Source organism: Pseudophryne corroboree, chromosome 7 (assembly GCF_028390025.1).
Source record: "Pseudophryne corroboree isolate aPseCor3 chromosome 7, aPseCor3.hap2, whole genome shotgun sequence".
NCBI lineage: Eukaryota > Metazoa > Chordata > Amphibia > Anura > Myobatrachidae > Pseudophryne > Pseudophryne corroboree.
In genome coordinates, this window is record NC_086450.1 from 517,743,873 (window position 1) to 517,769,866 (window position 25,994).

Sequence of the window (25,994 nt, forward strand, 5' to 3'; positions counted from 1 at the left end):
GTAACGTCTGCTGGACCTGCTAGTATATCCGACACAGTCGGCCGCCGAAACAGCACTGTACTTGTGGGTAACCATTGTCGCGGCCTGACGGAGAGTTGTTGGAGCAACTCTTTCCAAGGTACGTATAAGACGCTGTTTAGAAAGATCACTCAAAAAATAGTAAGACTATAAAAATAAAATAAGAAAGCTTAGGCCCTCTGACCATGGTCCGGCTCCTGCCACACCAAACAAAAAAACTGATTTGCCTGAGCCAGGAGGCGGGGATATATGGACGGCTGTTAGGTTCCTGGTGCTCAGAACAAGGGAGATGTTCATGAAGTGAGTCCAGAGCACCAGGACGTAACGCTGGGAAAGGGGAATGGAAAGGGAATAGCCCCTGGCGCCCTAACTCTGTTGTCTCACCGGTGCTGTCAGAAATCCCTTGCGAGACTATGGTTTCTTGAGCCCTTGGCAGCCGCGTTTGAAGGGCGGATTATGTCTGCCCAACTCCGATGCCCCCCGGTCTTAGTGAGAGACAAAGGGAAATCTGAGACAGGATGATAACAAGAGGCCCTCTAACTAAGCAAACAGGCCAGGGGCTACAAGCTAACTAAAAACCTAAAGTATGTGCGGAGAAACCGCCAAAGGAAAAGAACAACAAAGGAAATGCTGATCACACGCCGACACAATACCTTTGTGTACCGGCGGTGACAGCATAAGCAGAACCCTCTGCAAAACACCAGGGACAGAAACAATAATGGAATACAGCGGCCTAGGCCAACGGACGCGGCAGAGCCGCTACTCACGGAACCGGTACGAATACTGGCAAACGGACAGGAACTTCTAATGCTGCCGACACCGACTCTCAGAACTGGAGGACAGGCAGAATCCCAAACGACAGACCGGTGGACACCAGGAAGCCAGAAGACTTGACCAGGGACAGGCAAAGCCACTGGACCTCAGGGCAGGAACGCCTCACAGCAGGACACGGGATCAGACACAGGGACTGACACAGGAATCAACACAGGGACTGACAGGAACCAGCTCAGACTTCAAGCAGACTACAAACCAAGAAATATCACCAGCATCTGTGAATTGCAGTCAGCCAGCATATAACTGAGAGGCCTAATTAATAATCCCATGCAGCTGCCCTGTTGCACGAGTCCAAACTGACAAGATGCAATTAGCAGCCAGGTGAGGCTGAACACATGGGAACAAGCTGCAATTACGCAGACTCACCAGCGGCAGCAGACAAGAGTATTCTAAAACAGAGCAACGGGAAATCCTGGCATGCAAGACAACTTTATAAACATAAAATAGGAATGAACCACTACTTGTGGTTCATAACAGTATCCCCTCCTTAAGGGTGAGCTCCGATCACCCCATGACACCCACGGGGAACATAAACAGAAGTATAACATAAAATACAGAACAAAAATGCAAAAACAGGAATGAGCCACAGCCGTGGCTCATAACATTACCCCCCCCCCCTTGAGGAGGGTTCAAAAGACCCCAAAATTCAGACTATCCAGAACAAGGGATACAAAAAAAAAAAAACCTGACACACTGGTCTAACAGACAAGAAAACAAAAAATAAGAATTTACTTACCGATAATTCTATTTCTCGTAGTCCGTAGTGGATGCTGGGGACTCCGTAAGGACCATGGGGAATAGCGGCTCCGCAGGAGACAGGGCACATCTAAAGAAAGCTTTAGGACTATCTGGTGTGCACTGGCTCCTCCCCCTATGACCCTCCTCCAAGCCTCAGTTAGGATACTGTGCCCGGACGAGCGTACACAATAAGGAAGGATTTTGAATCCCGGGTAAAACTCATACCAGCCACACCAATCACACCGTATAACCTGTGATCTGAACCCAGTTAACAGCATGATAACAGAGGAGCCTCTAGAAAAGATGGCTCACTACAGCAATGACCCGATTTTTTTGGTAACAATAACTATGTACCAGTATTGCAGACAATCCGCACTTGGGATGGGCGCCCAGCATCCACTATGGACTACGAGAAATAGAATTATCGGTAAGTAAATTCTTATTTTCTCTAACGTCCTAAGTGGATGCTGGGGACTACGTAAGGACCATGGGGATTATACCAAAGCTCCCAAACGGGCGGGAGAGTGCGGATGACTCTGCAGCACCAAATGAGAGAACTCCAGGTCCTCCTCAGCCAGGGTATCAATTTGTAGAATTTTACAAACGTATTTGCTCCTGACCAAGTAGCTGCTCGGCAAAGTTGTAAAGCCGAGACCCCTCGGGCAGCCGCCCAAGATGAGCCCACCTTCCTTGTGGAGTGGGCATTGACAGATTTTTGGCTGTGGCAGGCCTGCCACAGAATGTGCAAGCTGAATTGTACTACAAATCCAACGAGCAATAGTCTGCTTAGAAGCAGGAGCACCCAGCTTGTTGGGTGCATACAGGATAAACAGCGAGTCAGATTTCCTGACTCCAGCCGTCCTGGAAACACATATTTTTCAGGGCCCTGACAACGTCTAGCAACTTGGAGTCCTCCAAGTCCCTAGTAGCCGCAGGCACCACAACAGGTTGGTTCAGGTGAAACGCTGAAACCACCTTAGGGAGAAACGGAGGACGAGTCCTCAATTCCGCCCTGTCCGAATGGAAAATCAGATAAGGGCTTTTACAGGATAAAGCCGCCAATTCTGACACACGCCTGGCCCAGGCCAGGGCCAACAGCATGACCACTTTCCATGTGAGATATTTTAACTCCACAGATTTAAGTGGTTCAAACCAATGTGACTTTTGGAACCCAAAAACTACATTGAGATCCCAAAGTGCCACTGGAGGCACAAAAGGAGGCTGTATATGCAGTACCCCTTTTACAAACGTCTGAACTTCAGGGACTGAAGCTAGTTCTTTTTGGAAGAAAATTGACAGGGCCGAAATTTGAACCTTAATGGACCCCAATTTCAGGCCCATAGACACTCCTGTTTGCAGGAAATGTAGGAATCGACCCAATTGAATTTCCTCCGTCGGGCCTTACTGGCCTCGCACCACGCAACATATTTTCGCCAAATGCGGTGATAATGTTTTGCGGTTACATCCTTCCTGGCTTTGATCAGGATAGGGATGACTTCATCCGGAATGCCTTTTTTCCTTCAGGATCCAGCGTTCAACCGCCCTGCCGTCAAACGCAGCCGCGGTAAGTCTTGGAACAGACAGGGTCCTTGCTGGAGCAGGTCCCTTCTTAGAGGTAGAGGCCACGGATCCTCCGTGAGCATCTCTTGAAGTTCCGGGTACCAAGTCCTTCTTGGCCAATCCGGAGCCACGAATATAGTGCTTACTCCTCTCCATCTTATCAATCTCAGTACCTTGGGTATGAGAGGCAGAGGAGGGAACACATACACTGACTGGTACACCCACGGTGTTACCAGAGCGTCTACAGCTATTGCCTGAGGGTCCCTTGACCTGGCGCAATACCTGTCGAGTTTTTCCCAACGGTTTATAATCATGTGGAAGACTTCTGGGTAAAGTCCCCACTCTCCCGGGTGGAGGTCGTGCTGAGGAAGTCTGCTTCCCAGTTGTCCACTCCCGGAATGAATACTGCTGACAGTGCTATCACATGATTTTCCGCCCAGCGAAGAATCCTTGCAGCTTCTGCCATTGCCCTCCTGCTTCTTGTGCCACCCTGTCTGTTTACGTGGGTGACTGCCGTGATGTTGTCCGACTGGATCAATACCGGCTGACCTTGAAGCAGAGGTCTTGCTAAGCTTAGAGCATTGTAAATGGCCCTTAGCTTCAGGATATTTATGTGAAGTGATGTCTCCAGGCTTGACCATAAGCCCTGGATATTCCTTCCCTGTGTGACTGCTCCCCAGCCTCGCAGGCTGGCATCCGTGGTCACCAGGACCCAGTCCTGAATGCCGAATCTGCGGCCCTCTAGAAGATGAGCACTCTGCAACCACCACAGGAGGGATACCCTTGTCCTTGGTGACAGGGTTATCCGCTGATGCATCTGAAGATGCGACCCGGACCATTTGTCCAGCAGGTCCCACTGGAAAGTTCTTGCGTGGAATCTGCCGAATGGGATTGCTTCGTAGGAAGCCACCATTTTACCCAGAACCCTTGTGCATTGATGCACTGAGACTTGGCTCGGTTTTAGGAGGTTCCTGACTAGCTCGGATAACTCCCTGGCTTTCTCCTCCGGGAGAAACACCTTTTTCTGGACTGTGTCCAGGATCATCCCTAGGAACAGAAGACAAGTCGTCGGAACCAGCTGCGATTTTGGAATATTGAGAATCCAATCGTGCTGCCGCAACACTACCTGAGATAGTGCTACACCGACCTCCAACTGTTCCCTGGATCTTACCCTTATCAGGGAATCGTCCAAGTAAGGGATAACTAAAATTCCCTTCCTTTGAAGAAATATCATCATTTCGGCCATTACCTTGGTAAAGACTCGGGGTGCCGTGGACCATCCATGCGGCAGCGTCTGAACGGATAGTGACAGTTCTGTACCATAAACCTGAGGTACCCTTGGTGAGCAGGGTAAATTTTGACATGAAGGTAAGCATCCTCCGAGACATCATGTAGTCCCCTTCTTCCAGGTTCGCAATCACTGCTCTGAGTGACTCAATCTTGAATTTGAACCTCTGTATGTAAGTGTTCAAAGATTTTAGATTTAGAATCGGTCTCACCGAGCCGTCTGGCTTCAGTACCACAACAGTGTGGAATAATACCCCGTTCCCTGTTGCAGGAGGGGTACCTTGATTATCACCTGCTGAGAATACAGCTTGTGAATGGCTTCCAAAAACTGTCTCCCTGTCAGAAGGAGACATCGGTAAAGCCGACTTTAGGAAACGGCGAGGGGGAGACGTCTCGAATTCTAATTTGTACCCCTGAGATATCACCTGAAGGATCCAGGGGTCTACTTGCGAGTGAGCCCACTGCGCGCTGAAATTCATTGAGACGGGCCCCCCACCGTGCCTGATTCTGCTTGTAAAGCCCCAGCGTCATACTGAGGGCTTGGCAGAGGCGGGAGAGGGTTTCTGTTCCTGGGAACTGGCTGATTTCTGCAGCCTTTTTTCTCTCCCTCTGTCACGGGGCAGAAATGAGGAACCTTTTGCCCGCTTATCCACGAAAAGACTGCGCCTGATAATACGGCGTCTTCTCATGTTGAGAGGCGACCTGGGGTACAAACGTGGATTTCCCAGCTGTTGCCGTGGCCACCAGGTCTGAAAGACCGACCCCAAATAACTCCTCCCCTAATAAGGCAATACTTCCAAATGCCGTTTGGAATACGCATCACCTGACCACTGACGTGTCCATAACCCTCTACTGGTAGAAATGGACAACGCACTTACACTTGATGCCAGTCGGCAAATATTCCGCTGTGCATCACGCATATATAGAAATGTATCTTTTAAATGCTCTATAGGCAAAAATATACTGTCCCTATCTAGGGTATCAATATTTTCAGTCAGGGAATCCGACCACGCCAACCCAGCACTGCACATCCAGGCTGAGGCGATTGCTGGTCGCAGTATAACACCAGTATGTGTGTAAATACATTTTAGGATACCCTCCTGCTTTCTATCAGCAGGATCCTTAAGGGCGGCCATCTCAGGAGAGGGTAGAGCCCTTACAAGCGTGTGAGCGCTTTATCCACCCTAGGGGGTGTTTCCCAACACACCCTAACCTCTGGCGGGAAAGGATATAATGCCAATAACATTTTAGAAATTATCAGTTGTTATCGGGGGAAAACCACGCATCATCACACACCTCATTTAATTTATCAGATTCAGGAAAACTACAGGTAGTTTTTCCTCACCGAACATAATACCCCTTTTTGGTGGTACTCGTATTATCAGAAATGTGTAAAACATTTTTCATTGCCTCAATCATGTAACGTGTGGCCCTACTGGAAGTCACATTTGTCTCTTCACCGTCGACACTGGAGTCAGTATCCGTGTCGGCGTCTATATCTGCCATCTGAGGTAACGGGCGCTTTAGAGCCCCTGACGGCCTATGAGACGTCTGGACAGGCACAAGCTGAGTAGCCGGCTGTCTCATGTCAACCACTGTCTTTTATACAGAGCTGACACTGTCACGTAATTTCTTCCAACAGTTCATCCACTCAGGTGTCGACCCCCTAGGGGGTGACATCACTATTACAGGCAATCTGCTCCGTCTCCACATCATTTTTCTCCTCATACATGTCGACACAAACGTACCGACATACAGCACACACACAGGGAATGCTCTGATAGAGGACAGGACCCCACTAGCCCTTTGGGGAGACAGAGGGAGAGTCTGCCAGCACACACCAGAGCGCTATATATATATATATATATATATATATATATATATATATATATATATATATATATATATATATATATAGGGATAACCTTATATAAGTGTTTTTCCCCTTATAGCTGCTGTATCATTTAATACTGCGCGTAATTTGTGCCCCCCCTCTCTCTTTTTTAACCCTTTCTGTAGTGTAGTGACTGCAGGGGAGAGACAGGGAGCTTCCCTCCAACGGAGCTGTGAGGGAAAATGGCGCCAGTGTGCTGAGGAGATAAGGCCGCCGATAAGGGGGCGGAGCCTATCTCCCGTTTTTCTATGTATTCTGGCAGGGGTTAAATGCATCCATATAGCCCAGGAGCTATATGTGATGCATTTTTTTGCCATCCAAGGTGTTTTTTATTGCGTCTCAGGGCGCCCCCCCCCCAGCGCCCTGCACCCTCAGTGACCGGAGTGTGAAGTGTGCTGAGAGCAATGGCGCACAGCTGCAGTGCTGTGCGCTACCTTGTTGAAGACAGGACGTCTTCTGCCGCCGATTTTCCGGACCTCTTCTGTCTTCTGGCTCTGTAAGGGGGCCGGCGGCGCGGCTCTGGGACCCATCCAGGCTGGGCCTGTGATCGTCCCTCTGGAGCTAATGTCCAGTAGCCTAAGAAGCCCAATCCACTCTGCACGCAGGTGAGTTTGCTTCTTCTCCCCTTAGTCCCTCGATGCAGTGAGCCTGTTGCCAGCAGGTCTCACTGAAAATAAAAAACCTAAACTAAAACTTTCACTAAGAAGCTCAGGAGAGCCCCTAGTGTGCACCCTTCTCGTTCGGGCACAGAGATCTAACTGAGGCTTGGAGGAGGGTCATAGGGGGAGGAGCCAGTGCACACCAGATAGTCCTAAAGCTTTCTTTAGATGTGCCCAGTCTCCTGCGGAGACGCTATTCCCCATGGTCCTTACGGAGTCCCCAGCATCCACTTAGGACGTTAGAGAAACAAGCTGTAGCAACAACTTGTAACAGTGCCCTCCCCTTGATGGCAAGAGTCAAAAATTATTTATTTTTCTTCTTCTTCTTTTTACAAAGCTCTTTAGGTCTGACCAAGGTAATTCCCCAAACATTGTCTGAACTGATGGTACCACCCAGCAAGGCTGCGTTCAAATCAGAGACAGGTCTCTTACCCTTGGGAGCTGAACTTTCTGGTAAAGTACTATTATTAGAAGAAGTCAGAAAAGCACATCCTGCAGTCAAAACAACGGGCGAAGACTCTTGTGCTGAGTTTACAGTATTTGGTGGACTCTCAGCATATAAGACGGGTGACCTAGAGGAACCTGAACCAATTTCTTTGGAACCATATCTTTTAGTAATTGCATCACTGAATGCTAGGGGATCATGACGAATGGGATCTTCAGCTTTCATTAGGCTGGTCGCCCACTCAAAAGGCTCTCCTCTAAAAGAATAAATCAGATAGAGCCCAAGGTTCTCTGAAGTGATGCCCAGAAATGGTCTAGACAACATAATAGTGTAATAGTGTTTGAAAAGCGCCAGAAATTGGGCTAAGTCCCCATCAAAGGTTATGGATGTTGAGATATCAGAGTCAGGATCTGTTTCCTTCTCATCTGACTGACTGGAGTGCTTTGCTAGGACCTGGTCACTATTGACCTTACTCGAAGCTGAGATTTTCTGAACCCCACCCGGGGCAGTGACTTTCTGAACCCCACCCGGGGCAGTGACTTTCTGAACCCCACCCGGGGCAGTGGCCTCCGGGAACTCCGCTGGGGCAGTGGCCTAACTCCGCTGGGGCAGTGGCCTCCGGGAACCCCGCTGGGGCAGTGGCCTCAGGGAACCCCGCTGGGGCAGTGGCCTCAGGGAACCCCGCTGGGGCAGTGGCCTCAGGGAACCCCGCTGGGGTCAGCACCTCGGATTCTTTTACTGGGACCGGGCCGTTGGCCTCCCTGACTGGGATCGGGCCATCGGCCTCCCTCTCTAAATCGATAATTATTGAAAGTTCTCCCGGGACTATGACTTCCGGGACTTTTGCTGAAGCAATAACGTTCAGATCCTCCACTAATGCTATGCTTCTTAAGTTCTTTCCTGGGGAAGCGACTTCTAGACCCTTCTTTGGGGCTGCGTCTCTCGAGACCCCACTTGGGAATATTACTTCAAAGATCCCTTCTGGGGTTTTGCTTCTCGAGTTCCCTTCAAGAACTATGATTTTAGATACCCTTTCTGGGGTTGCGCTCTTCAAGTCCCTACCTGGGGTAACAGCTTCTGAGACCCCTTCTGGTATGGACACCTGAACTACAATATTTGATGTCCCTCTATAAGCTTGGGCATCGGGTACCGCACCAGCACTCTGGGCATCGGGTACCGCACCAGCACTCTGGGCTACGGGTACCGCACCAGCACCCTGGGCTACGGGTACCGCACCAGCACCCTGGGCTACGGGTACCGCACCAGCACCCTGGGCTACGGGCACCCCTCCAGGACCCTGGGCTACGGGCACCCCTCCAGGACCCTGGGCTACGGGCACCCCTCCAGGACCCTGGGCTACGGGCACCCCTATAGAACCCTGGGCTACGGGCACCCCTATAGGACCCTGGGCTACGGGCACCCCTCTAGGACCCTGGGCTACGGGCACCCCTCCAGGACCCTGGGCTACGGGCACCCCTCCAGGACCCTGGGCTACGGGCACCACTCCAGGACCCTGGGCTACGGGCACCACTCCAGGACCCTGGGCTACGGGCACCACTCCAGGACCCTGGGCTACGGGCACCACTCCCGGACCCTGGGCTACGGGCACCACTCCCGGACCCTGGGCTACGGGCACCACTCCCGGACCCTGGGCTACGGGCACCACTCCAGGGGTTTGCAACTCTGCTTCAACAGGAACCTCAAGAGAGGAGAGAAACATTCTCTTTTGATTCCTGAATCTATAATGGGGCTCCCTAGCCCAAGGACCCCAATTATAGGACAGAGAGCTTTTTAGTGTGGGTTGTGTGACAAGTACCTCTGCCACAGTAGAGACAGGAGTAGGTCTTGAATCCTGACTCAACTTGGCGAGAGGGCAAGACTCGTCACCACACTTTGGCTTGCGCAACTCACAGGTCTGCAGATAGTGGCCTAAACCCCCACAATATAGGCATAAGTTTAAGTTTCTGCGACGCAGACGCTCCTCTTCTGAGAGCCTGGGCCGCAGAAAACTTTTAAACCTTTTCTCTTCAAATAAACCAGAGGGTTCTCTTGTCACCATACTGTGAACTAGAGTCTCTTTAGAGATAGATGTACTCTCAACGACTTCTGGCAAGATGAGCAAGATTTTAGTCAGAAGGTTTTGCAGTTGCTTTAGGGATTGCTGCAAAACTTCTAGTCGCTCTGGTCTCAAAGCACTGAATGCAGAGTTCAGGGCTGAAAGAGATGCCTGCAGGGCTTGCATAGTAGACATAGGAGGATTTAAGACTAGACAAGGCAAGACTGGACAAGGCAAGTCTAGACAAGACTAGACAAGGCAAGACTAGACAAGGCAAGTCTAGACAAGGCAAGTCTAGACAAGGCAAGACTAGACAAGGCAAGACTAGACAAGGCAAGACTAGACAAGGCAAGACTAAAAAAAAAAATTTTTAAACACCGGACTGGATCTCTAAACACCGGACTGAATCTCTAAACACCGGACTGAATCTCTAAACACCGGACTGAATCTCTAAACACCGGACTGAATCTCTAAACACCGGACTGGGCCAAAAAAGAAAAAAAAAGTTTTATTTCTTTTTTGTAGTATGGCTGGTGATAATGTTAGGTTCCAGGTGCTCAGAACAAGGGAGATGTTCATGAAGTGAGTCCAGAGCACCAGGACGTAACGCTGGGAAAGGGGAATGGAAAGGGAATAGCCCCTGGCGCCCTAACTCTGTTGTCTCACCCGTGCTGTCAGAAATCCCTTGCGAGACTATGGTTTCTTGAGCCTTTGGCAGCCGCGTTTGAAGGGCGGATTATGTCTGCCCAACTCCGATGCCCCCCGGGCTTAGTGAGAGACAAAGGGAAATCCGAGACAGGATGATAACAAGAGGCCCTCTAACTAAGCAAACAGGCCAGGGGCTACAAGCTAACTAAAAACCTAAAGTATGTGCGGAGAAACCGCCAAAGGAAAAGAACAACAAAGGAAATGCTGATCACACGCCGACACAATACCTTTGTGTACCGGCGGTGACAGCATAAGCAGAACCCTCTGCAAAACACCAGGGACAGAAACAATAATGGAATACAGCGGCCTAGGCCAACGGACGCGGCAGAGCCGCTACTCACGGAACCGGTACGAATACTGGCAAACGGACAGGAACTTCTAATGCTGCCGACATAGACTCTCAGAACTGGAGGACAGGCAGAATCCCAAACGACAGACCGGTGGACACCAGGAAGCCAGAAGACTTGACCAGGGACAGGCAAAGCCACTGGACCTCAGGGCAGGAACGCCTCACAGCAGGACACGGGATCAGACACAGGAATCGACACAGGGACTGACACAGGAATCAACACAGGGACTGACAGGAACCAGCTCAGACTTCAAGCAGACTGCAAACCAAGAAATATCACCAGCATCTGTGAATTGCAGTCAGCCAGCATATAACAGAGAGGCCTAATTAATAATCCCATGCAGCTGCCCTGTTGCAGGAGTCCAAACTGACAAGATGCAATTAGCAGCCAGGTGAGGCTGAACACATGGGAACAAGCTGCAATTACGCAGACTCACCAGCGGCAGCAGACAAGAGTATTCTAAAACAGAGCAACGGGAAATCCTGGCATGCAAGACAACTTTATAAACATAAAATAGGAATGAACCACTACTTGTGGTTCCTAACAGTATCCCCTCCTTAAGGGTGAGCTCCGAGCACCCCATGACACCCACGGGGAACATAAACAGAAGTATAACATAAAATACAGAACAAAAATGCAAAACAGGAATGAGCCACAGCCGTGGCTCATAACAACGGCCCGTTGCATGCTGGGAGGCCGAAAAGCTTTGACCGATTGGTGCAAATCCGCTGTCGCTTCATCATATCCCAATGTTATCCTGTGGATAACCTGTGGACCCTGCAGGAGAAAATGTAAGTTTAACTGTTCACAATCTCATGTTATTCTGCTCTCAGATAGTTTTAGCACCAGACACAAAGTACAGCTTGAGTAAATATGCTGAAGCGGTACCAGTTACCCATTACATAAGTCTGGTTGTATGCCGACTATGGGGGTGATTCCAAGTTGTTCGCTTGTTAGTTTTTTTCGCTACAAAGCGATTAGTCGTAAACTGCGCATGCGCAGTGTTCGCAGAGCGCCTGCGCCAAGTAAATTAGCACAAACGTTTGGTATTTTACTCACGGCGTAACAAAGATTTTTCATCGTTCTGGTGATCGTAGTGTGATTGACAGGAAGTGGGTGTTTCTGGGCGGAAACTGGTCGTTTTATGGGACTGTGCGGAAAAACGCAGGAGTGTCTGAAGAAATGGGGGAGTGTCTGGGCGAATGCTGGGTGTGTTTGTGACGTCAAACCAGGAATGAAACTGACTGAACTGATCGCAGTGTAGGAGTAAGTGTGGAGCTACTCAGAAACTGCTTAGAAATTTCTATTCGCAATTCTGCTAATCTTTCGTTCGCAATTCTGCTAAGCGAAGATACACTCCCAGAGGGCGGCGGCTTAGGGTGTGCAATGCTGCTAAAAGCAGCTAGCGAGCGAACAACTCGGAATGAGGGCCTATATACAATTCAGTTTCAGTTCATGTTTGTACACTTCAATTGGCAATTATATCAGTGCTTTATTTTATATCTTTAGAAAGGTGGTTGGCGTTTGCTATGAATAAGAAAAGAAGTGGGAAATGATATATATATATATATATATATATATATATATATATATATATATATTTTACAAGCTGATTCAGAGTGTTTCCTGACAGAGCTCAGGAGCGGACAAAGGCCATCGTCTGGTTATAGGAGACTAAACAAGACAAGTGTTTGGAGTTCGACGTATGTCAACAATAGATTTCTTGCTTTATAATCCTTGGTCAATGGTGTTCACCTTTTGTCTTAAATCTATATTATCCATGTTAAGAATTATATTTATGTTATTTCTAACACTCAAAATTAAGGCAACAGTGCCCCCTACAGTTTTCTTTAGCATTTATGTATATTTCCTAATTTTACCCTAAAATCGCTTATTCAGAAGTTTTCCTGCCGATATAAACTGGAATCTGCCAGTGTTAAAATGAACTTTTTGCCTGGATGAAAACACTGACTGCAGAAGTGCCAGGATGATCCGACTATGGGGGATAATTTAGAGCTGAACGCTTTCAAGCGTTTTTGCAGCGCTGCGATCAGGTCCGAACTGCGCATGAACCGCAATGCACATGCGCGTCGCACAGGTACAAAGCGGTTCGTTGCTGTGCGATGGCTTTTACGAAGAATCCATTCGACAGCCGATCGCAAGGAGATTGGCAGGAAGAAGGCGTTTGTGGGTGGCAACTGACCGTTTTCTGGGAGTGGTTGGAAAAGCACAGGCGTGTCCAAGTGTTTGCAGGGAGGGTTCCGGACGTCAATTCCGGGACCGGACAGGCTGATGTGATCGCAGCGGCTGAGTCCTGGGCTACTCAGAAACTGCACAAGATCTGTTTGTACAGCTCTGCTACACATGCGGTCGCACACTTGCCAAACGAAAATACACTCCGCTATGGGCGACGACTATCTGATCGCATCAGTGCAAAAAAACCCTAGCGAGAGATCAGGTCTGAATTAGGCCCCATAACTCTATACGCAGAGGCCGGGGCAACTGAATTTGGAGTAATGACATCACAGGGGTCAGGCGTAGTGACATCACAGGGGTCAGGCGTAGTGACATCACAGGGGTCAGGCGTAGTGACATCACAGGGGTCAGGCGTAGTGACATCACAGGGGTCAGGCGTAGTGACATCACAGGGGTCAGGCGTAATTAGCGTACTAATTTACTCCCTCAGTCAGTGATATGACACCTGGACATGTGTCTCCTATAGCTACTGACCAGTCTAAGCGTTCTTGCTTGGGCGAGTACTGCATGTGTGCACACCAGGACTTACTGCCTGGGCCAGTGATAGATTTGGGTCTGATGTTTAAGGAAATCCCAGAGCTGGAGAATATTTTGTAGGGTATAAATGAATGGGGGTTATTCAGGTTGGTTAGCAAAATCAAAAAAGGTAGCAACTGGGCAAAACTATGGTGCAGTGCAGGTGGGGGAATATGTAACATGTGCAGAGAGAGTTAGATTTGGGTGGGTTCTATTGTTTCTGTGCAGGGTAAATACTGGCTGCTTAAATTCTACACTGCAATTTAGATTTCAGTTTGAACACACCCCACCCAAATCTAACTCTCTCTGCACACGTTACATCTGCCCCACCTGCAGTGCAGCATGGTTTTACCCAATTGATAACTTTTTGGTTTGGTAACCAACCTGAATAAGGCCCAATCTCATCAATGTGTCATTGTGCTTGGTATTCTTCACATCAGTCACTGTATGGCAGGTCACCTCTCTGTCATCTCTCACTGTATGGCAGGTCATCTCTCTGTCATCTCTCACTGTATGGCAGGTCATCTCTCACTGTATGGCAGGTCATCTCTCCGTCATCTCTCACTGTATGGCAGGTCACCTCTCTGTCATCTCTCACTGTATGGCAGGTCATCTCTCTGTCATCTCTCACTGTATGGCAGGTCACCTCTGTCATCTCTCACTGTATGGCAGGTCATCTCTCTGTCATCTCTCACTGTATGGCAGGTCATCTCTCTGTCATCTCTCACTGTATGGCAGGTCATCTCTGTCATCTCTTACTGTATGGCAGGTCACCTCTCTGTCATCTCTCACTGTATGGCAGGTCATCTCTCTGTCATCTCTCACTGTATGGCAGGTCACCTCTGTCATCTCTCACTGTATGGCAGGTCATCTCTCTGTCATCTCTCACTGTATGGCAGGTCATCTCTCTGTCATCTCTCACTGTATGGCAGGTCATCTCTGTCATCTCTTACTGTATGGCAGGTCATCTCTGTGTCATCTCTTACTGTATGGCAGGTCATCTCTCACTGTATGGCAGGTCATCTCTCTGTCATCTCTTACTGTATGGCAGGTCATCTCTCACTGTATGGCAGGTCATCTCTCTGTCATCTCTCACTGTATGGCAGGTCACCTCTGTCATCTCTCACTGTATGGCAGGTCATCTCTCTGTCATCTCTCACTGTATGGCAGGTCATCTCTCTGTCATCTCTTACTGTATGGCAGGTTACCTCTCTGTCATCTCTTACTGTATGGCAGGTCATCTCTCTGTCATCTCACTGTATGGCAGGTCATCTCTCTGTCATCTCTCACTGTATGGCAGGTCACCTCTCTGTCATCTCTCACTGTTTGGCAGGTCATCTCTCACTGTATGGCAGGTCATCTCTCTGTCATCTCTTACTGTATGGCAGGTCACCTCTCTGTCATCTCTTACTGTATGGCAGGTCATCTCTCACTGTATGGCAGGTCATCTCTCACTGTATGGCAGGTCACCTCTCTGTCATCTCTCACTGTTTGGCAGGTCAACTCTCACTGTATGGCAGGTCATCTCTCTGTCATCTCTTACTGTATGGCAGGTCACCTCTCTGTCATCTCTTACTGTATGGCAGGTCATCTCTCACTGTATGGCAGGTCATCTCTCACTGTATGGCAGGTCACCTCTCTGTCATCTCTTACTGTATGGCAGGTCACCTCTCTGTCATCTCTCACTGTATGGCAGGTCATCTCTCTGTCATCTCTCACTGTATGGCAGGTAATCTCTCTGTCATCTCTCACTGTATGGCAGGTCATCTCTCTGTCATCTCTCACTGTATGGCAGGTCATCTCTCTGTCATCTCTCACTGTATGGCAGGTCATCTCTCTGTCATCTCTCACTGTATGGCAGGTCATCTCTCTGTCATCTCTCACTGTATGGCAGGTCATCTCTTACTGTATGGCAGGTCATCTCTCTGTCATCTCTCACTGTATGGCAGGTCACCTCTCTGTCATCTCTTACTGTATGGCAGGTCACCTCTCTGTCATCTCTCACTGTATGGCAGGTCATCTCTCTGTCATCTCTCACTGTATGGCAGGTCATCTCTCTGTCATCTCTCACTGTATGGCAGGTCATCTCTCTGTCATCTCTTACTGTATGGCAGGTCATCTCTCACTGTACGGCAGGTCATCTCTCTGTCGTCTCTCACTGTATGGCAGGTCATCTCTCTGTCATCTCTCACTGTATGGCAGGTCATCTCTGTCGTCTCTCACTGTATGGCAGGTCATCTCTCTGTCGTCTCTCACTGTATGGCAGGTCATCTCTCTGTCATCTATCACTGTATGGCAGGTCATCTCTCTGTCATCTCTCACTGTATGGCAGGTCACCTCTCTGTCATCTCTCACTGTATGGCAGGTCACCTCTCTGTCATCTCTCACTGTATGGCAGGTCATCTCTGTCATCTCTTACTGTACGGCAGGTCACCTCTCTGTCATCTTACTGTACGGCAGGTCATCTCTCTGTCATCTCTTACTGTATGGTAGGTCATCTCTCTGTCATCTCTCACTGTATGGCAGGTCATCTCTCACTGTATGGCAGGTCATCTCTCTGTCATCTCTTACTGTATGGCAGGTCATCTCTCTGTCATCTCTCACTGTATGGCAGGTCATCTCTGTCATCTCTCACTGTATGGCAGGTCACCTCTGTCATCTCTCACTGTACGGCAGGTCATCTCTCTGTCATCTCTCACTGTATGGCAGGTCATCTCTCTGTCATCTCTCACTGTATGGCAGGTCATCTCTCTGTCATCTCTCACTGTATGGCAGGTCATCTCTCTCATCTCTCACTGTATGGCAGGTCATCTCTCTGTCATCTCTCACTGTATGGCAGGTCATGTCATACAGTACTAGAGGACACATCTGGTATCTTACCAATGACTTTGTCCTTGATAAATGGATGTCTCAGAAGAGCAGGCCAAGAAAGTCTGAGGGAAGGATCCTTGGTTAGGAGACCCTGGAGGAAGTCCTGGAAAAGATTGGCCCACAGAGTGATTACATTATTCCCTCTCAGTTACATTACAACATACAGAGCTGGGACCCACCTTGAGCTCAGCAGAGACACCCCGAGGCCACCGCACAGGCTGCTGCGTGATGATGCTGACCAGCTGGAAGATGCTGTGAGTGTAGAAGGGAGGTGTTCCGACCAGCAGCTCGTACACGATACACCCCAGAGCCCAGAGATCAGAGCGGTGATCATATGGCCGTTCCAGAACCAACTCTGGTGACATATACAGAGGTGTCCCCTTAATAGAGCGGACCATCAGTGTATCCAGACTGAGTTCCCGGGCAAAGCTGAAACCAACAAGACAAATAATAGCAGGCCATGAAGGCAAAGACGCTGGGATCAGGAAGATAGTGGAGCGTGTCAGCAGAGGCTAGGCAGCACCAACCAGGACAGGCAGCACCCACCACCAGCACAGGCAGCACCCACCACCAGCACAGGCAGCACCAACCAGTACAGGCAGCACCCACCACCAGCACAGGCAGCACCCACCACCAGCACAGGCAGCACCCACCACCAGCACAGGCAGCACCCACCACCAGCAGGCAGCTCCCACCACCAGCACAGGCAGCTCCCACCACCAGCACAGGCAGCACCCACCACCAGCACAGGCAGCACCCACCACCAGCACAGGCAGCACCCACCACCAGCACAGGCAGCTCCCACCACCAGCACAGGCAGCACCCACCACCAGCACAGGCAGCACCCACCACCAGCACAGGCAGCACCCACCACCAGCACAGGCAGCACCCACCACCAGCACAGGCAGCTCCCACCACCAGCACAGGCAGCACCCACCACCAGCACAGGCAGCACCCACCAGTACAGGCAGCACCCACCAGCACAGGCAGCGCCCACCAGTACAGGTAGCGCCCACCAGCACAGGCAGCTCCCACCACCAGCACAGGCAGCTCCCACCACCAGCACAGGCAGCACCCACCACCAGCACAGGCAGCACCCACCACCAGCACAGGCAGCTCCCACCACCAGCACAGGCAGCTCCCACCACCAGCACAGGCAGCACCCACCACCAGCACAGGCAGCTCCCACCACCAGCACAGGCAGCACCCACCACCAGCACAGGCAGCTCCCACCACCAGCACAGGCAGCTCCCACCACCAGCACAGGCAGCTCCCACCACCAGCACAGGCAGCTCCCACCACCAGCACAGGCAGCACCCACCACCAGCACAGGCAGCTCCCACCACCAGCACAGGCAGCTCCCACCACCAGCACAGGCAGCTCCCACCACCAGCACAGGCAGCTCCCACCACCAGCACAGGCAGCACCCACCACCAGCACAGGCAGCTCCCACCACCAGCACAGGCAGCTCCCACCACCAGCACAGGCAGCTCCCACCACCAGCACAGGCAGCACCCACCACCAGCACAGGCAGCTCCCACCACCAGCACAGGCAGCACCCACCACCAGCACAGGCAGCACCCACCACCAGCACAGGCAGCACCCACCACCAGCACAGGCAGCACCCACCACCAGCACAGGCAGCACCCACCACCAGCACAGGCAGCTCCCACCACCAGCACAGGCAGCTCCCACCACCAGCACAGGCAGCACCAACCACCAGCACAGGCAGCACCCACCACCAGCACAGGCAGCACCCACCACCAGCACAGGCAGCTCCCACCACCAGCACAGGCAGCTCCCACCACCAGCACAGGCAGCACCCACCACCAGCACAGGCAGCTCCCACCACCAGCACAGGCAGCTCCCACCACCAGCACAGGCAGCACCCACCACCAGCACAGGCAGCACCCACCACCAGCACAGGCAGCACCCACCACCAGCACAGGCAGCACCCACCACCAGCACAGGCAGCACCCACCACAAGCACAGGCAGCACCCACCACCAGCACAGGCAGCACCCACCACCAGCACAGGCAGCACCCACCACCAGCACAGGCAGCACCCACCACCAGCACAGGCAGCACCAACCAGCACAGGCAGCACCAACCACCAGCACAGGCAGCACCCACCACCAGCACAGGCAGCACCCACCACCAGCACAGGCAGCATATACAGTTATGTGCACTTTACAGTTGTCACTAATTACAGATACAGTAAGTAATAATAAGATTTTACTCACCGGTAAATCTATTTCTCGTAGTCCGTAGTGGAAGCTGGGAACTCCGTAAGGACCATGGGGAATAGCGGCTCCGCAGGAGACTGGGCACATCTAAAGAAAGCTTTAGGACTAACTGGTGTGCACTGGCTCCTCCCCCTATGACCCTCCTCCAAGCCTCAGTTAGGATACTGTGCCCGGAAGAGCTGACACAATAAGGAAGGATTTTGAATCCCGGGTAAGACTCATACCAGCCACACCAATCACACCGTATAACTCGTGATACTATACCCAGTTTAACAGTATGAAAACAACTGAGCCTCTCAACAGATGGCTCAACAATAACCCTTTAGTTAGGCAATAACTATGTACAAGTATTGCAGACAATCCGCACTTGGGATGGGCTCCCAGCATCCACTACGGACTACGAGAAATAGAATTACCGGTAAGTAAATTCTTATTTTCTCTGACGTCCTAAGTGGATGCTGGGGACTCCGTAAGGACAATGGGGATTATACCAAAGCTCCCAAACGGGCGGGAGAGTGCGGATGACTCTGCAGCACCGAATGAGAGAACTCCAGGTCCTCCTCAGCCAGGGTATCAAATTTGTAGAATTTTACAAACGTATTTGCTCCTGACCAAGTAGCTGCTCGGCAAAGTTGTAAAGCCGAGACCCCTCGGGCAGCCGCCCAAGATGAGCCCACCTTCCTTGTGGAGTGGGCATTTACAGATTTTGGCTGTGGCAGGCCTGCCACAGAATGTGCAAGCTGAATTGTACTACAAATCCAACGAGCAATAGTCTGCTTAGAAGCAGGAGCACCCAGCTTGTTGGGTGCATACAGGATAAACAGCGAGTCAGATTTTCTGACTCCAGCCGTTCTGGAAACATATTTTTAGGGCTCTGACTATGTCCAACAACTTGGAGTCCTCCAAGTCCCTAGTAGCCGCAGGCACCCCAATAGGTTGGTTCAAGTGAAACGCTGAAACCACCTTAGGGAGAAACTGAGGACGAGTCCTCAATTCCGCCCTGTCCGAATGGAAAATCAGATAAGGGCTTTTACAGGATAAAGCCGCCAATTCTGACACGCGCCTGGCCGAGGCCAGGGCCAATAGCATGACCACTTTCCATGTGAGATATTTCAAATCCACGGATTTAAGTGGTTCAAACCAATGTGACTTTAGGAACCCCAAAACTACATTGAGATCCCAAGGTGCCACTGGAGGCTGTATATGCAGTACCCCTTTTACAAACGTCTGAACTTCAGGAACTGAAGCTAGTTCTTTTTGGAAGAAGATGGACAGGGCCGAATTTTGAACCTTAATGGACCCAATTTCAGGCCCATAGACACTCCTGTTTGCAGGAAATGTAGGAATCGACCCAGTTGAAATTCCTCCGTCGGGGCCTTACTGGCCTCGCACCACGCAACATATTTTCGCCAAATGCGGTGATAATGTTTTGCGGTTACATCCTTCCTGGCTTTGATCAGGATAGGGATGACTTCATCCGGAATGCCTTTTTCCTTCAGGATCCGGCGTTCAACCGCCATGCCGTCAAACGCAGCCGCGGTAAGTCTTGGAACAGACAGGGTCCTTGCTGGAGCAGGTCCCTTCTGAGAGGTAGAGGCCACGGATCCTCGGATATTTGTGTGAAGTGATGTCTCCAGGCTTGACCATAAGCCCTGGAAATTCCTTCCCTGTGTGACTGCTCCCCAGCCTCGCAGGCTGGCATCCGTGGTCACCAGGACCCAGTCCTGAATGCCGAATCTGCGGCCCTCTAGAAGATGAGCACTCTGCAACCACCACAGGAGAGACACCCTTGTCCTTGGTGACAGGGTTATCCGCTGATGCATCTGAAGATGCGACCCGGACCATTTGTCCAGCAGGTCCCACTGGAAAGTTCTTGCGTGGAAACTGCCGTGATGCACTGAGACCTGGCTCGGTTTTAGGAGGTTCCTGACTAGCTCGGATAACTCCCTGGCTTTCTCCTCCGGGAGAAACACCTTTTTCTGGACTGTGTCCAGGATCATCCCTAAGAACAGAAGACGAGTCGTCGGAATCAGCTGCGATTTTGGAATATTGAGAATCCAACCATGCTGCCGCAACACTACCTGATATAGTGCTACTCCGACCTCCAACTGTTCCCTGGATCTTGCCTTTATCAGGAGATCGTCCAAGTAAGGGATAACTAAAACTCCCTTCCTTCGAAGGAGTATCATCATTTCGGCCATTACCTTGGTAAAGACCCGGGGTGCCGTGGACAATCCAAACGGCAGCATCTGAAACTGATAGTGACAGTTCTGTACCACAAACCTGAGGTACCCTTGGTGAGAAGGGTAAATTGGGACATGAAGGTAAGCATCCTTGATGTCCAGAGACACCATATAGTCCCCTTCTTCCAGGTTCGCAATCACCGCTCTGAGTGACTCCATCTTGAACTTGAACCTCTGTATGTAGGTGTTCAAAGATTTTAGATTTAAAATCGGTCTCACCGAGCCGTCCGGCTTCGGTACCACGAATAGTGTGGAATAATACCCCTTTCCCTGTTGCAGGAGGGGTACCTTGATTATCACCTGCTGGGAATACAGCTTGTGAATGGCATCCAATACTGCCTCCCTGTCGGAGGGAGACGTCGGTAAAGCAGACTTTAGGAAACGGCGAGGGGGAGACGTCTCGAATTCCAATTTGTACCCCTGAGATATCACCTGAAGGATCCAGGGGTCTACTTGCGAGTGAGCCCACTGCGCGCTGAAATTCTTGAGACGGGCCCCCACCGTGCCTGAGTCCGCTTGTAAAGCCCCAGCGTCATGCTGAGGGCTTGGCAGCAGCGGGAGAGGGCTTCTGTTCCTGGGAACTAGCTGTTTGCTGCAGCCTTTTTCCTCTCCCTCTGCCACGGGGCAGAAAAGAGGAACCTTTTGTCCGCTTGCCCTTATGGGAACGAAAGGACTGCGCCTGATAATACGGCGTCTTCTTATGTTGAGAGGCGACCTGGGGTAAAAACGTGGATTTCCCAGCTGTTGCCGTGGCCACCAGGTCTGAAAGACCGACCCCAAATAACTCCTCCCCTTTATAAGGCAATACTTCCATATGCCGTTTGGAATCCGCATCACCTGACCACTGTCGCGTCCATAACCCTCTTCTGGCAGAAATGGACAGCGCACTTACTCTTGATGCCAGTCGGCAAATATCCCGCTGTGCATCACGCATATATAGAAATGCATCTTTTAAATGCTCTATAGTCAGTAATATACTGTCCCTCTCCAGGGTATCAATATTTTCAGTCAGGGAATCCGACCACGCCAACCCAGCACTCCACATCCAGGCTGAGGCAATTGCTGGTCGCAGTATAACACCAGTATGTGTGTAAATACATTTGAGGATACCCTCCTGCTTTCTATCAGCAGGATCCTTAAGGGCGGCCGTCTCAGGAGAGGGTAGAGCCACCTGTTTTGACAAGCGTGTGAGCGCTTTATCCACCCTAGGGGGTGTTTCCCAACGCACCCTAACCTCTGGCGGGAAAGGATATAATGCCAATAATTTTTTAGAAATTATCAGTTTTTTATCGGGGGAAACCCACGCTTCATCACACACCTCATTTAATTCATCTGATTCAGGAAAAACTACAGGTAGTTTTTTCTCACCGAACATAATACCCTTTTCAGTGGTACTTGTATTATCAGAAATGTGTAAAACATTTTTCATTGCCTCAATCATGTAACATGTGGCCCTACTGGAAGTCACGTTTGTCTCTTCACCGTCGACACTGGAGTCAGTATCCGTGTCGACGTCTGTATCTGCCATCCGAGGTAACGGGCGCTTTAGAGCCCCTGACGGCCTATGAGACGTCTGGACAGGCACAAGCTGAGTAGCCGGCTGTCTCATGTCATCAACTGTCTTTTGTAAAGAGCTGACACTGTCACGTAATTCTTCCAACAGTTCATCCACTCAGGTGTCGACTCCCTAGGGGGTGACATCACTATTACAGGCAATTGCTCCGCCTCCACATCATTTTCCTCCTCATACATGTCGACACAAACATACCGACACACAGCACACACACAGGGAATGCTCTGATAGAGGACAGGACCCCACTAGCCCTTTGGGGAGACAGAGGGAGAGTTTGCCAGCACACACCAGAGCGCTATATATATATATATATACATACAGGGATAACCTTATATAAAAGTGTTTTTCCCCTTATAGCTGCTGCATTGTTAATACTGCGCCTAATTAGTGCCCCCCTCTCTTTTTTAACCCTTTCTGTAGTGTAGTGACTGCAGGGGAGAGCCAGGGAGCTTCCCTCCAACGGAGCTGTGAGGGAAAATGGCGCCAGTGTGCTGAGGAGATAGGCTCCGCACCTTTTTTGCAGACTTTTCTCCTGCTTTTTTATGGATTCTGGCAGGGGTTAAAATTCATCCATATAGCCCTGGGGGCTATATGTGATGTATTTTCGCCAGCCAAGGTGTTTTTATTGCTGCTCAGGGCGCCCCCCCCTAGCGCCCTGCACCCTCAGTGACCGAAGTGTGAAGTGTGCTGAGGAGCAATGGCGCACAGCTGCAGTGCTGTGCGCTACCTTGGTGAAGACAGGATGTCTTCTGCCGACGATTTTTCCGGACCTCTTCTTGCTTCTGGCTCTGTAAGGGGGCCGGCGGCGCGGCTCTGGGACCGGACTCCATGGCTGGGCCTGTGTTCGATCCCTCTGGAGCTAATGGTGTCCAGTAGCCTAAGAAGCCCAAGCTGGCTGCAAGCAGGCAGGTTCGCTTCTTCTCCCCTTAGTCCCTCGATGCAGTGAGCCTGTTGCCAGCAGGTCTCACTGAAAATAAAAAACCTAAAACTAAACTTTTCACTAAGCAGCTCAGGAGAGCCACCTAGTGTGCACCCTTCTTGGCCGGGCACAAAAATCTAACTGAGGCTTGGAGGAGGGTCATAGGGGGAGGAGCCAGTGCACACCAGGTAGTCCTAAAGCTTTACTTTTGTGCCCAGTCTCCTGCGGAGCCGCTATTCCCCATGGTCCTTACGGAGTTCCCAGCATCCACTAGGACGTCAGAGAAATATAGAATTTTATGCAGTAAATGCTGCTGTATGTATCATCATCACACTCACCCGAAATCACACAGTTTGACCGTCCCATCTTTGCCCAGTAAAATGTTCTGCGGTTTCATGTCTCTGTGGAGAATGCGATGCGAGTGCAGGTAATAGAGGGCGGACACCAGCTGGGATGAGACATCCTTCACCTACAGTAGAGAGACAGTCAGACCGCGCACACGTAGACTCTCTCGCACATGTCCTGCACACCGCCCAGGCTTCTCTTCCCGCACACTGACGCAGGAGCGACCAGAGCCGGATTCTGATGTGCAGGGGAGGGACTGTGCAATTCTGCGTCTAGAATCCGCACGTGTAACGCAGTATGGACGGGTGTCAGTCTCAGAGGCTGCATCTCATGCTCTGGGAAGACTTAGTATAATGGGGTATAGAAGGGGTCCAAAGGAGCCGATGCACTTTATATTTCTTCACTGGGTGTGCTGGCTCCTCCCCTCTATGCCCCTCCCACAGGCAGTTATAGGTAAAACAGTGCCCGAAGGAGAAAATAAGAATTTACTTACCGATAATTCTATTTCTCGGAGTCCGTAGTGGATGCTGGGGTTCCTGAAAGGACCATGGGGAATAGCGGCTCTGCAGGAGACAGGGCACAAAAAGTAAAGCTTTAGGATCAGGTGGTGTGCACTGGCTCCTCCCCCTATGACCCTCCTCCAAGCCTCAGTTAGGATACTGTGCCCGGACGAGCGTACACAATAAGGAAGGATTTATGAATCCCGGGTAAGACTCATACCAGCCACACCAATCACACTGTACAACCTGTGATCTGAACCCAGTTAACAGTATGATAACAGCGGAGCCTCTGAAAAGATGGCTCACAACAATAATAACCCGATTTTTGTAACTATGTACAAGTATTGCAGATAATCCGCACTTGGGATGGGCGCCCAGCATCCACTACGGACTCCGAGAAATAGAATTATCGGTAAGTAAATTCTTATTTTCTCTATCGTCCTAGTGGATGCTGGGGTTCCTGAAAGGACCATGGGGATTATACCAAAGCTCCCAAACGGGCGGGAGAGTGCGGATGACTCTGCAGCACCGAATGAGAGAACTCCAGGTCCTCCTTAGCCAGGTTATCAAATTTGTAGGATTTTACAAACGTGTTTGCCCCTGACTAAATAGCCGCTCGGCAAAGTTGTAAAGCCGAGACCCCTCGGGCAGCCGCCCAAGATGAGCCCACCTTCCTTGTGGAATGGGCATTTACATATTTTGGCTGTGGCAGGCCTGCCACAGAATGTGCAAGCTGAATTGTATTACACATCCAACTAGCAAAAGTCTGCTTAGAAGCAAGAGCACCCAGTTTGTTGGGTGCATATAGGATAACAGCAAGTCAGTTTTCCTGACTCCAGCCGTCCTGGAACCTATATTTTCAGGGCCCTGACCACATCTAGCAACTTGGAGTCCTCCAAGTCCCTAGTAGGCGCAAGACACCACAATAAGCTGGTTCAGGTGAAACACTGACACCACCTTAGGGAGAGAACTGGGGACGAGTCCGCAGCTCTGCCCTGTCCGAATGGACAAACAGATATGGGCTTTTTTGAGAAAAAAACCACCAATTTGACACTCGCCTGGTCCAGGCCAGGTCCAAGAGCATGTTCACTTTTCATGTGAGATGCTTCAAATCCACAGATTTGACTGGTTTTAAACCAATGTGTTTTGAGGAATCCCAGAACTACGTTGAGATCCCACAGTGCCACTGGAGGCACAAAAGGGGGTTGTATATGCAGTACTCCCTTGACAAACTTCTGGACTTCAGGAACTGAAGCCAATTCTTTCTGGAAGAAAAATCGACAGGGCCGAAATTTGAACCTTAATGGACCCCAATTTGAGGCCCATAGACACTCCTGTTTGCAGGAAATGCAGGAATCGACCGAGTTGAAATTTCTTCGTGGGGCCTTCCTGGCCTCACACCACGCAACATATTTTCGCCACATGTGGTGATAATGTTGTGCGGTCACCTCCTTTCTGGCTTTGACCAGGGTAGGAATGACCTCTTCCTGAATGCCTTTTCCCTTAGGATCCGGCGTTCCACCGCCATGCCGTCAAACGCAGCTGCGGTAAGTCTTGGAACAGACATGGTACTTGCTGAAACAAGTCCCTTCTTAGCGGCAGAGGCCATAAGTCCTCTGTGAGCATCTCTTGAAGTTCCGGGTACCAAGTCCTTCTTGGCCAATCCGGAGCCATGAGTATAGTTCTTACTCCTCTACGTCTTATAATTCTCAGTACCTTAGGTATGAAAAGCAGAGGATGGAACACATACACCGACTGGTACCCCCACGGTGTTACCAGAACGTCCACAGCTATTGCCTGAGGGTCTCTTAACCTGGCGCAATACCTGTCCCGTTTTTTGTTCAGACGGGACGCCATCATGTCCACCTTTGGTAATTCCCAACGGTTTACAATCATGTGGAAAACTTCCCCATGAAGTTCCCACTCTGCCGGGTGGAGGTCGTGCCTACTGAGGAAGTCTGCTTCCCAGTTTCCATT

General features: G+C 50.6%; 1 protein-coding gene across 3 annotated transcripts in view; it reads right to left on the reverse strand.

Moving 5' to 3' along the window:
* Positions 1-25,994, reverse strand: part of STK36 (serine/threonine kinase 36) — a 295,926-nt gene that overhangs the window by 209,600 nt on the left and 60,332 nt on the right. For all 3 annotated transcript variants that reach the window (XM_063935506.1, XM_063935505.1, XM_063935504.1), the window contains exons 5-7: positions 23,511-23,641; positions 16,372-16,621; positions 16,202-16,295 (exon numbers count right to left, since the gene is read on the reverse strand). In XM_063935506.1, the coding sequence (XP_063791576.1) occupies positions 16,202-16,295; positions 16,372-16,621; positions 23,511-23,641 (475 nt within the window). The remainder of the gene's footprint in view (positions 1-16,201; positions 16,296-16,371; positions 16,622-23,510; positions 23,642-25,994) is intronic.